Source organism: Anolis sagrei, chromosome 6, assembly GCF_037176765.1.
Source record: "Anolis sagrei isolate rAnoSag1 chromosome 6, rAnoSag1.mat, whole genome shotgun sequence".
Classification (NCBI taxonomy): domain Eukaryota; kingdom Metazoa; phylum Chordata; class Lepidosauria; order Squamata; family Dactyloidae; genus Anolis; species Anolis sagrei.
The window spans coordinates 42,470,937-42,484,549 of NC_090026.1; the positions used below are offsets into that span (position 1 = coordinate 42,470,937).

General features: G+C 42.0%; 1 protein-coding gene across 1 annotated transcript in view; it reads left to right on the forward strand.

The window, feature by feature from the left end:
* The window catches only part of IKZF3 (IKAROS family zinc finger 3), a 75,513-nt gene that overhangs the window by 38,880 nt on the left and 23,020 nt on the right, over positions 1-13,613 (forward strand). The window contains exons 5-6 of the mRNA XM_060781060.2: positions 1,817-1,984; positions 4,108-4,224. Of these exons, the coding sequence (XP_060637043.2) occupies positions 1,817-1,984; positions 4,108-4,224 (285 nt within the window). The remainder of the gene's footprint in view (positions 1-1,816; positions 1,985-4,107; positions 4,225-13,613) is intronic.

Consider the following 13,613-nt stretch of genomic DNA (forward strand, 5'->3'; position numbering starts at 1 on the left):
CTAATCTTCTTCAGTGTAAATGTGCTTACTTATCCTTCCAATAATAATAGAATATAATAATAATAATAATAATAATAATAAAATCCAGCATATATACCTCGTTTGCTGTGTCATACTGTTTTTGTGTCAGTATAATCTATATAAATAAAAATATAATGTTCGTTTGTGGGATTAACATAACTCAAAAACCACTGGACAAATTGGCACCAAATTTGGACACAATACATCTAACAACCCAATGTATGTCCTTCACTCAAAAAAATTGATTTTATCATTTGGGAGTTGTAGTTGCTGGGATTTATATTTAATCTACAATCAAAGAGCATTTTGAATTCGACCAGTGATGGAATTGAACCAAACGTGGCACACAGAACTCCCATGAGCAACAGAAAATACTAGAAGGGTTTGGTGGGCATTGACCTTGAGTTTGGGAGTTGCAGTTCACCTACATCTGTGGACTCAAACAATGATGGATCTGGACCAAACTTGGCACGAATATCCCATATGCCCAAATATGAACACAGATTGAGTTTGGGGGAAATCGACCTTGACATTTTGGAGTTGTAGTTACTGGGATTTATAGTTCACCTACAATCAAAGAGCATTCTGAACCTCACCAATGACAGAAATGGGCCAAACTTCCCACACAGAACCCTCATGACCAACAGAAAATACTTAAGGCCATCTAGTCCAACTCCCTTCACCAGGGCAAGAAAACGTAATCAAAGCCCTCCTGACAAAGAGCCATCCAGCCATAGATATAGATATAGATATATATATGATTCACACACACACAGATATAGTATCATAGATTTGAAAGGGACCCCTAAAGAAGGGCAATTATATGTTGCATGTTCCAGAATAGGCAAACCAGACACTCTCCACATCAACACTGACAAAGAAACAACAAGAAATACTGTTAACCCACAAGCAGAAAGAAATTACATATATTAGAAGCCAACACTTTCTCATTACTTTATTTTCCAGATCACTAGACTGGGCCACAGCAACGTGTGGCAGAGGATGGCTAGTAATAATGATAATAGAGTAAAATAATGGAAATGTAATAACAGTAATAACAGAGAAAAATAATAAATGTAATAATAATAAAGAGTAAAATAATAAATAATAATACAAATAATAAATAGAGTAAAATAATAAATGTAATAAAAATAATAATAGAGTAAAATGTAAATGTAATAATAATAATAAATATAGTAAAATAATACATGTAATAAAATAATACTAATAACAAAGTAAAATAATAAATAACCTTGACTCGAGTATAAGCCAAGGGGAACTTTTTCAGCCAAAAAAGGGGGCTGAAAAGCTAGGCTTATATTCAAGTATATACGGTAATTTATAAGCCTCAATCCCTATTACATTTTGAAGGAGAAAGCGATTGTGCCAATTCATGCCATGCTTTGGCAATTGCAAGCCACACTCAGAAAAGGGACTCAAGGGTACATTTAGAAACACAGATGATGGAATGCCCTGAGGCTTGGTCCCTGAACTTTTCTACACTCCCTATGTAAGCCTTCCTGGTAAACTACATCACTGAGGCTGCTTCTACACTGCCCTATATCCCAGGATGTGATCCCAGATTATCTGGCAGTGTAGACTCATATAATCCTGTTCAAAGTGGATAATCTGGGATCAGATCCTGGAATATAGGGCAGTGTAGATCCAGCCTTAATTAAATTTGGGGATAGGAAAGTGTGCCACATTGTGTTATATGCCTTATTGTAAAGACTGCAATGTTGTTTACATAGCAATTAAATGTCTTTTCCTCCCCCTTCTGCATGCGGCTCTTAAGGAGAGCGACCTTTCCATTGTAACCAGTGTGGAGCCTCCTTTACTCAGAAGGGCAATCTTCTCCGTCATGTTAAACTTCACACTGGAGAAAAGCCATTCAAATGTCACCTTTGTAGCTATGCCTGCCAAAGGAGAGATGCACTCAGTGGTCACTTAAGGACACATTCTGGTAAGTGACTTCAAAAACTATTGGTTTTTAAAATTTTGGAATTGGCCAGATTTCTCCACTTATGTTCTTACAATGTGTCTTTGAAGCCCTGTGCAAGATCCCACCACTATTTTGTACAAGGAGATTGCATGAAAGTAAATTGACTACACAAGCTTAGTGAAGTAATTGAGGCAGATAGTATTGAGATTGGTGGAACTAGCAACCACCACCACTACCACCACCTCATACACACACCAACTTTTTATAAGCAATGAACAGTATAAGCAAAAACTGTTGGATAGTCATAGTGATAATAATGTATATTGCATTAGATCTTTGCAAGTTAGGTGCTGATTGGCTGAACTGCTGTAATGGAAGAGAATGTTCATCAACTGTTTGCTCAGTACAGTGCATCAGTAGACATGGTGGACTACCAAGAAACTTCATGTCTGGCTGTATTGTCGAAGGCTTTCATGGGTGGAATCACTGGGTTGTTGTAGGTTTTTTGGGCTGTATGGCCATATTCTAGAAGCATTCTCTCCTGATGTTTCATCTGCATCTGTGGCAAGCATCCTCAGAGGTTGTGAGAGAATGCTTCTATAACATGGCCATACAGCCCGAAAAACCTACAAAAGCAGTACAAGTGCCAAACATAAAATAAACAATACATAAATTTACAACTGCAAACAAACATAAAGTGATGCATAATATTTTTTTAAAAAAATTCATAAAATGCAACAATGCCTGTAGAAAAAAAAAAGCTAACAGTCTTAAAATTAACAATCCAAGTGCTGGAGTAAAGCAATCCCTATGACCTCACAGCTAACTATTAAAATCTACTCAAGGTCAAAGGCCTATCTAAAAAGCCATGTTTTAAGACTAGAAAGAAAAGCTTGAAGAGTTGGGGCAAACCTAATCTCTTTAGGGAGGGCATTCCAGACCCGGGGTGCCACCACCAAGAAGGCCCTCTCTCTCGTCCCCATCAGCTGTACTTGGGACGGTGGTGGGACCGAGAGGAGGACCTCCCCGACAGATCTCAGAGCCCACACAGGTCTATACAAGGAGATGAGGTCTCAAAGATAGGTTGGACCCAAAGCATGCTATGATGGGTTGGGAAGGCTAGTGAGGCTGCTCCAGGAAACGAGAAGGCTAAAGAAAGTGATAAAAGATGCAAAGTGGGGACAACAAGGAGGAAGAAGGTACAGTGGAAAAGTAGTAGAGGGCAAAACCTATAGACCACAAGATCAGGGGAGGATGTGTGCTGCTGGTGTTCTTATTGATCGTGGACTCATTTGGCAGCTCACAATAAAATACATCTAGCTCTACCGCAATTTCTCCCTTTTACAAAACATGTACGATTAGGAGTAAATGCTAGACATACAATGTGACCAATGGTGCTTCAAATATTGATTACATAGATCTTTCAACTGATTCTATTTTTAATAGAGGTTGTTTTATCCGATTTATATACTTGGTTTATGTAATGTATTATTATTTTCATGTTGATGTATTTATGTATGGCATCTTTATGTGCTATTTTGTAAGCTGCCTCCGTGAGATGGTGGTGGGGTATAAATAATAATAATAATAATAATAATAATAATAATAATAATAAAGCTGCCCTGGGAAACCAGGCATCTGGGGTTTTCCAAGCCTTGATTCAACCTAGAAGGCTTGCTCTAAGGATGAACACAATTGTAATTTTAAGGGCTGCTCATATTAAAATCACACTCCCCACCCCGGTGGTGCAGTGGGTTAAACTGCTGAGCTGCAGAACTTGCTGACTGAAAGGTTGGCAGTTCGGATCTGAGGAGCATGGTGAGCTCCTGCGGTTAGCCCCAGCTTCTGCCAACCTAGTAGTTTGAAAACATGCAATTGTGAATACATCAATAGGTACCGCTTCTGCAGGAAGGTAACGGTGCTCCGTGTGGTCATGCTTGCCATATGACCTTGGAGGTGTCGGCTTAGAAATGGAGATGAGCACCAACCCCTAGAGAAGGACACAATTAGAGTTAATGTCAAGGCAAAAATATAAATGTTTTAAATAAATAAATAAATCCTTACCTTTTACATGTTAAAACTATTGTGGGAGTGACAAGGAAAAAAAGACAAATTTGCTTTGTGTTTATTTTATTTATTTCTAGTGGAGAAACCATTCAAGTGTGAATTCTGCGGACGGAGCTATAAGCAAAGAAGTTCATTGGAAGAACACAAAGAAAGATGTCGAACTTATCTGCAGAACGCTAGCCTCAATGAAGCTGGTAAGCTCTTTGGCTTGTAGACAGGTATAGAAAAATCACAATTAAACTGGTATACTCAAGTAGCGCTTCTGAAACAGACACCTCTAGTGAACCATCTCCTTTTTTAAATGATGTACGGGGATCTGTTTGACTATTTGAATATGTGGAAGAATTATGAGCATCTTAGGCAAATGGTGAATGTTATGAATACATGGGAAAAACCAGGGAATCTGGACTCTGTGTTTTCCACACCAGAACTCTCTGGTGCCTATTTCTTCAATATCTGGCTTTTGGATGGTGTGCTGGTACAACTGCACCAGGAGCTCCAATTTTGTTTGCTTTGCTTTTAATGTTTGTTGCAGTCCTAAGTTTCAGGGACTCTGCAGATGGGTGGCTTCTTTGCTTCTTGGCTGCAATCATAGGGCAAGCCACCTGTCAATTATCGTTAGGTTCCCTGGTCCCACCCCTTTTTGAGTTTTAGTGGGGATAGGAGCCATTTTGAGTTCAGTCTACACAGAGCAGCTTTCGCACAGGACATAAAACGAAGAGCTCCTGTACAAAGCTTCATCTACAGCTTGGCCGGGGAGATATTCAGCCTACAGCCTACAGCTTGGCCGGGGAGAAAAGGCCCCACAGCTTGGCTGAGGGACTTCAGCCGGCCATCACAGCAACCTGAACTCCTTTTCCCCTGGAAGTCTACAAAGCTCTGCTTGGCAAGGGTCGCTCGCGGAAGCCAGACACAGTTGGTACCGGGTGCAGGGGCTCCACGCCAACAGAGGCAAGTATAGACTGCCCAGATTAGAAGTTAAGGATTTCCCCATTAGTTAATTACAGTTAAGAAGATAGTGCCTGTTCCCAGTGAACAAGATTGCAAGACCCAATAGATTGTTAAGAAAGCTTGAAAGTACCTGTTTGTTTTCATCAATAAAGAACTTTGTTGGATTTACTTTAAGCAATCTAAGGACTCTGTTTGGGGGAATCTAAGAGCCTTTATTCTGAGGCAGCCCCGGCGTCCCGTTGGGCACACAGAATTTATGTCCTGTCTACAGTCATATGCACAGGCCCAGCATGCGACAGCACAGATGGATTCATAGAGCTGAGAACCTGGCTTGGAGAAGTACCTGTGTCAACAAGAAAGTTTATTTTTAAGGTAGTCCTCCCAGAGGATCTTTAGCTCTGAGAACATTCCTGGAACCCCGGCAATGGATAAAACAGCCTGAGAAAGATGATGATATGGCTACTTTACTTTCTCTTGTCTGCTTTTTGTCATGGAACTGCACTAGCGATGCTACTGGTGTAGGTATACTAATGTAGTGGATGTAGTGCATAGGAAATGACCTGCACAATTATGATCCCTGACATAAGCACATCATTAGAAAGGCTGCTGCTGCCAGGAGCAATTTAAGGATCTAATGGCAGAATCAGCATAGGTTGATCATGGCATTATAGTCAGCAGAGGTGGGTAAAGTACAGTTATCTAAGTATGGTTGAGCCACAACTCCCATTCACTGTAGCCAGTATGACAAAGGCTGAGGATTGATAGGAACTGCAGTGCAAGAATATGTGGATAAGCTACACTTTGCGTTTATAATATGATATTATAATTATATATTTTATATTACATGTAATATTACTGAAAATATTACAATATAATGGTATAGTACAATATAGTAATATATAATACTGATATTGTACTATGCTAATAATATAATAAATAAAATATTGTATGTATAGATATCTTGTAAGCCACTCTGAGTACTCTTCGGGGTGAGAAGGGCAGCATATAAATGTCGTAAATAAATAAAAAAGGACTAAAAGGGGTGCGTTGAATGCAATATTCCTGCTTCTTGGCAGGGGGTTGGATTGGATGGCCCATGAGGTCTCTTCCAACTCTATGATTCTATGAAATACATTTTCTTTGTGATACAGAGATATTCCTTTAAAGCTGTTTAGTCATTTAGAGGGATATAGCTGCATAGTATAGCTTACCCCTTTCACTGTTTTTCCAAGTCTGCCACTAGTTGAACCTTGCAAATAAATATATAGTCAAAGGTGGTTCAGGAGGAGTGGAAATCACAATGACTTTCTTAGAATATAGGCTGCCCAGAATATTCAACTCAGGACCTGTCTACATAGCCATATAATCCAGATTATCAAAGCAGATAATATTGGATTATCTGCTTTGAACTGGATTATATGAGTCTACGCTGACCAGGCCCGTAGCCAGGATTTCGTTTCGGGGGGGGGGGGGGGGGGGCTAAAAAATTTTCAGGGGGGATTTCGGGGGGGCTGAGTCTGAGTGAAAGAGGGTCTAGCCTAGCAAACCTTTTGTATCATTACCCCAATAGCCCCATGCATATGGGATATATTGAGTATGGTGATCAGATCATTATATGAATAAACATAACAGTTTAAATAATGCACCAGTAAGGCCTTTTCACGTCACGAAACACCATGAGAATTTCGGGGGGGGGGGGGGCTGAAGCCCCTCAAGCCCCCCCCCCCCCCCCCCCCCGGCTACATGCCTGACTCTGACATATAATCCAGTTCAAAGCAGATTGATTTTATATGGTAGTGTAGAAGGAGGCTTTTCTCTCTCCTCCCTCCCTCTATCTTTTGCTTTTAATATCCCCATCCGATACAGTTGTCATGGTTCTGTGCCATGCTGGCTTGTTTCTTCTGTGTCTAGATGAGTTGGCAATTTCTATTTCATGTTCCTCTATAAGAATTTAATTAGGTTAGCTGATCTTCCACCTCATCAAACAGGGTTTTTTTCCCCCTTGTCATGCTAGGGCTGCTCTTCAGCCACAGACCTAAATGCATCCCATTAGGTCATGCAGGTCAAGGCCCTGCCTCATCAATGGCTAAAGTGCCAAGGAAGTGTTGCAAGAAGCTTCCACACCACCACAATGAGTCTTCCGTGTTTTGGGTGGCTCCAACAGAGTTAACTGCAGTTTTCAGGCTTTTCCTCCATCTCATGGGGGAAACAGAAATGTGCCAACACACCTTGCCACGCTTTCCCCTGTCTGATGGGAGAAGGGACAGGACGCCAACGCACCTAACTGCAATCTGCCACTCTTCGCCCATATGATAGGAGAAAGAGAGCGGGCACATGGCTCATGTACCTTCTCTTTTGCCAGTGATTGCTTGTGAAACTGGACAGAAGGGGGGAGGCTAATCAGTGTGATGAAGTCCTTAGATTACACTATATAACACGACTTTTCTTCCTGGATTATAAATGTTATTTCCTAATGGGTTCTATCATAAAAACATGGAGAAAGAGTATTGTTTTTGTGGAATGCCCTGCAGCACATTTTACTATAGTTTTTCAATGAATATCTTCTAGAGTCAACATAGTTTGTGGCAACCACAAAAATGAAGTTTCTGGAGTATAACAACCACTTTCAAAGTAAGCACCACACAATTAAACAGGAAATAACACGTTCAAACCAGAAACAGAAGATATTCCACATTTTGTTACATCATCTCAAAATAATCATATAGTGTGGCCATGCCCATAATGCCTAAGAATATGAGGGAAATAAAGAAGGTAAAAAGTGCGTGCTAGAAACAATGTCATACAAAAGCTGACTTGCACAACCTGGGGATCACAACCAGATACACACACTGGGCATGGTGAGTGCGCATGCCCAGTGTGGAACACATTTCACCATGCTAAAACAGTGGATGTGGCTCTTAATGAGACATGCCGCATTATCACAGGGTGTCTGCACCCTACACCACTGGGGAAATTACACTGTTTAGCTGGTATTCCCTGACATCCACCAGGAAGTAGCAGCCAATACTGAAAGGACCAAGGCAGTGACATCTCCGGCCCATCCCTTGTTTGGATATCAGCCAGCACGCCAACGACTTAAATAAAGAAATCGTTTTCTAAAATCTACAGAGACACTCACTGGAACACCTCAGCAGGCGAGAGTCCAAAAGTGGCAGGCTAAAACCTAGAACCTCAATCAATGGCTGATACCAAATGAGACACTCCCTCCTGGGCACACAGGCAACTTGAAAGGTGCTGAACACGAGATGCACCATGAGATGCAGAGCTAACCTTAAGAAATGGGGCTGCAAAGTGGAATCCACGACATGTGAGTGTGGAGAAGAGGAAACCACAGACCACCTACTACAATGCAACCTGAGCCCTGCCACATGCACAATGGAGGACCTTCTTATAGCAACACCAGAGGCATTTCAAGTGGCCAGATACTGGGCAAAGGTCATTCAATAGAATGCCAAGTCTGCAAACTTTGTGTATTTTTTTAATGCAATACAACTGTTTGGTTCGCTCCTGATATGATAAATAACTAGTGGCAGAACAGTGAATTGACCATTGCTGGCATTTTTCTGCCTCAAGTAATCAAGTAAACCATCTTACCAATCCTTGTGAGTAAACCTCCCATACTTCCAGAGTTCCCTAGGAGACCCAACAGTGCCTTATCCCACTGAAATGAATATCTCTAATTGAGATTGTGAGCAGAGAAAGGGCCCTCAGCTTTGTGCTTCTCTCCAGTCTACCCCATAGTCACTTTAAAAAGCTGGCCTGGATTGCTGGAAAACCCTACAAATCACTGTTTCAGCAGCAGAGAAGCTGCAACAGGAAGGAGACAAACCCCCTGATGCAAATGGTTGATTTGGGACACTGTTTCTTGCTCTTGTCAAGTTACACCTTAGCTATGACAAAATTGGAAATTTAGAGTTAAATTTCAGAAATGTTTTTGTGTTCATTTCAGCTTGAGTTGACTCACCTGATTATAACAGTATCATGCAGAATGAAAATGTGTGTTGCTTTGGTATTATTTATTTATTTATTTATTTACTTTATTTCTATACCGCTTTTCTCAGCCCTCAGGCGACTCAAAGCGGTGAACAACATCAGTACAAAATATCACAAAACAAGTATAGGGCAATTAAAAACAATTATCACATAAATCATTTACATCAGTATAACAATCATTAGCGCCTCAACAGTAAAATCAGAATCCAGTCTCGTCATCCATTATTCCGTATTCCTATGTTCAATTACACTGTTTAATCAAATGCTTGTTCGAACAGCCAGGTCTTCACTTTCCTCCGAAACGTCAGCAGGGAGGGGGCCAATCTGATATCTGCAGGCAGGGCGTTCCACAGCCGAGGGGTCACCACTGAGAAGATCCTGTCTCTCGTCCCCGCCAAGCGCGCCTGTGATGCAGGCGGGACCGAGAGCAGGGCCTCCCCAGATGATCTTAGTTTCCTAGTCGGTTCATAGGAGGAGATGCGTTCGGAGAGGTAAGTAGGGCCAGAACCGTTTAGGGCTTTATAGGCTAAAGCCAGCACTTTGAATTGTGCCCGGTAGCAAACAGGTAGCCAGTGGAGCTGGCACAACAGAGGAGTCGTATGCTCCCTGAGTGCCGCTCCTATTAGCAACCTGGCTGCTGAGCGCTGGACCATTTGAAGCTTCCGAGCAGTCTTCAAAGGCAACCCCACATAGAGACTGTTGCAGTAGTCTATGCGGGATGTAACCAGTTGATGCCAGCCCTAGAACCGACACATTGCTTTCCTTGCAAAATGGTGGATGAAAAATAAATAAGTTGCAGCAAATGTAATTAGTAGTTGGAGAAGCAGGTGTAAAGATTTTCCACAATGTGTATTTTTTTTCCTGGGGTATCTCACCTGCATTTGATTGCCTGACTGCTCCTCTGGAATTTGTCCTTGGTAGAAGGTTAACATTTGTGACCACATGGCTGAGAAGGAAAGAAAAGTGCCTTGCATGCGACATATAAGTCAGATGTGGCTCCCCTGCCTGATCAGAGATTCTTATCAGGCCATTAATGGGTTGTTTTGTTCCGTGCTCCATTCCCTTTAGTTTGACCGCATCATTTGGTGTGACAGGAAGCAATGGTACTCATTCAGGTCTCACTTTGCACTCTTGAGGTTTTGTTAACCATACCCTCTCGCTCTGAAAAATATGAGGACGTGGGTTTGGTGTGATAGAAGACACATATTGGGAACAGCATGAATTGCCTTCCATAAAGGGAAATCATTGGGTGACACTGTTAAACTGAAGGACCAAAGCGAGACCAAAAAAACCACCCCAAACCCTCCATCAGTCAAACATAAAGCAGAGTTTTCTGATGATGCTTGCTTCTCTCCATCTTTCTTCACTGCTGGCTTTCTATTTCAAGTAAGGATAGACAGATATATTGTCGAAGGCTTTCATGGCCGGAATCACTGGGTTGTTGTAGGTTTTTTCGGACTGTATGGTCATGGTCCAGAGGCATTCTCTCCTGACGTTTCACCTGCACTTTGGCAAGCATCCTCAGAGGTAGTGAGGTCTGTTGGAACTAGGCAAAAGGATAGATAGATATTTGATTTTAATTCATTTTTTCAGCTGAAAAAAAAACCCCTTTCTTCACATTTGGGAAAATCAATTGAAAATAAATTGATTTTCACACAGTTGTTATCTTGATATTTACACACTGCAGAATATTCTGGGAAATCATTTTTCACCAAAAAGAAAAAAATAAGCACAAGAAATACTCCATGTCTGCTTCTGTACGGAATAACTCCTGGAAACATTGAAACATAAAAATTCGGAGTGTTCCAAAATAATGGACCCAATTTCAAGGCAGTATATTTCAAAATAGCAACATATTATAATTACACAAAACATTAGAAGTAGTTTAATGAGTTACAAAGTTGTCAAGTTTGAGCCAGAAAAAAATAACACACAACTCCGCAAATGGGGAATTTTTTATTAGGCCTTACGTTGCAAATGACTGAGGTGAGGATCTGTTTGTGCTTTGAGAAAGGCCTCTAGCAGTAATAATTTGAAATTCTGTACCTCAAAAATAATTTGAAATTCTGTACCTTGCCCACAACTATGGCAGGAATCCTCAGAGGTTGTGAAGGCTGTTGGAATTTAGGCAAGTGGGATTTTATATATCTGTGGAATGTCAAGGGCGGGAGAAAGAACTGTTGTCTGTTGCAGGCAAGTGTGCATGTTGCAATTGGCCATGTTGATTAGCACTGAATTGCAATATGCACACATGCCTCCAACAGACAAGAGTTCTTTCTCCCACCCGGACATTCCACACACACAAACACACACACACACACACACACACATGCCCAAATTGCCTAGTTTCCAACAGACCTCACAATCTCTGAGGATGCCTGCCATAGATGTGGACAAAACACCAAGAGGGAATGCTTCTGGAACTTGGCCATAAAGCCCAGAAAACTCACAGCAACCTGGTGTTTCCGGCCATGAAAACCTTCAACAACACATTATGATTATTATAATTATGAATATTATTGAAACAGAGTCCAGAGTGGCTCTATGTTCAATTTCCAGCAGAAATTGACCACTGAATTGCACTGAAGTATTTACAGATTCCTAGAGAGATGTTATAAAGATAGTAGTTTTTTATTTGTGGGTTTTTTTCTACCTTCATGGGAGTCCCCTAATGCCCAAGAATGTGAAGGGCCTTTTGCATTTCACTTATGTTGAATTGTTTTGCTAGTTGTTGGAGGGGCACTACTCTCAACCACTAAAATCCCAATTCCTCTCTAGATTCTGAGATTTCAATAGATTGACCACACAGCGTTTGCAGTCAAATGGAGTAAAATGTGCTTTTTCAAAGACCAAAGAGAGTGAGGTCCTTAGGAAGCAGAATTTTGCATCTGTTTTCATATTCTGTGTGTTTTCACCGTTTCTACGGAATTATGGAATGTGTGTATCTTGATGTATTGGGACCTGCATTTTTCAGTTTGAGGGACATGAAAACGAAGCCGCAATTTATCACACCCTCTCCTGCTCATCCATTTTGACTCATTTCTATAGCCTGCTTTGGGAGACGAAACCTTTGATGGATCTTTGCTTTCGGTTTCAAAATGCTGTGTAAAGTGCAAGCCAGCAAGTTAAATAATCTGCTTTCTATGTGACTAATTTCAGCGCCAGTTTGAATATGTCAAAACAAGTAAAGGGTTAACACACTAGTTTCATATATGATACTGTATTGTGCATTTGCAGTGTGTGTTATTGTATCAATATTATTCTTTCTAAGCTTAAACATCCTTTATTTGGGAGGATTTCCATGAGATAAATTTGAGAGAGCTAGTAATGTGAGGCAGCATGCTGTAGTGGTTTGAACACTGAACGATAACTCTGGAGACTAGCCTTTTTATACCCGCTTGGACATCTAAACCCAATTGGGCAAATCCCATTCTTTCACTGGGAGCCCCTGGTGGCACAAGGGATTATCCTTGTGCCAGCAGGACTGAAGACCGACAAGTCAGAGGTTCAAATCCAGGGAGAGCATGGATGAGCTCCCTTTGTCAGCTCCAGCTCCCCATGCGGGAACATGAGAGCAGTCTCCCAAAAGGATGGTAAAACATCAAAACATCCAGGCATCCCCTGGGCATCCTTGCAGACAGCCAAGTCTCTCATACCAGAAGCGACTTGAGTCTCTAGTAGCTGCTGAGACACACACACACAAATATTTCAGTGTCAAAAGAAGTCAAAGGAAAGACCCCTCTGAACAAATTTTGCCAAGAAAAATCCCATGGTAGTCATTTAAGGTTCTCCACTAGGCCTGTTTGATCAAGAAAAAATTTGTTTCTAAATTCGATTCGTAATTGGGGTGTTTTTTTGTTTCGATATTTAAAATAATAACAAAACTTTCCAAAAAAATGTTTTGTTATTTACGAAATTTCGTAAATATTTACAAAACATTTTAGAAACAAATTTTTTCTTGATCAAACAGGCCTATGTTGCAGTAATGATCACCTTGATTAGCATTGAATGGCTTTCTCCCACCCTGGACATTCCATAGATAATATTAGATGATATAACTCTCCATTTGCCTAGTTTCCAACAGACCTCTGAGGATGCCTGCCATAGATTTGGGCAAAATGTCAGGAGAGAATGCTTCTGGAACATGGTCATACATACAGCCCTGAAAACTCACACAAGCGGCCTCCGCGCGCCATCCGGCTCCGGCTCCTGCGCCCTCCTCCTCCTCCTCCTCCTCGGGTGAGCGCGCGCGCGCCATCCAATTGGCTCCGGCTTCTGCGCCCCCCTCCTCCTCCTCCTCCTCCCAGCTGTGTTGCAGGAGGAGGGCGCAGAAGCCGGAGCCGGATGGCGCGCGGAGGCCACTTGTAAGCGCGCGCGCGCCATCCAATCGGCTCCGGCTTCTGCCCCCCCCCTCCTCCTCCTCCTCCTCCTCCTAGCACTTCCTGCAACACAGCTGGGAGGAGGAGGAGGAGGAGGGGGGCGCAGGAGCCGGAGCCGGATGGCGCACGGAGGCCGCTTGTGAGCGCGCGCGCGCCATCCAATCGGCTCCGGCTTCTGCGCCCCCCCTCCTCCTCCTCCCAGCTGTGTTGCAGGAAGTGCTAGGAGGAGGAGGAGGAGG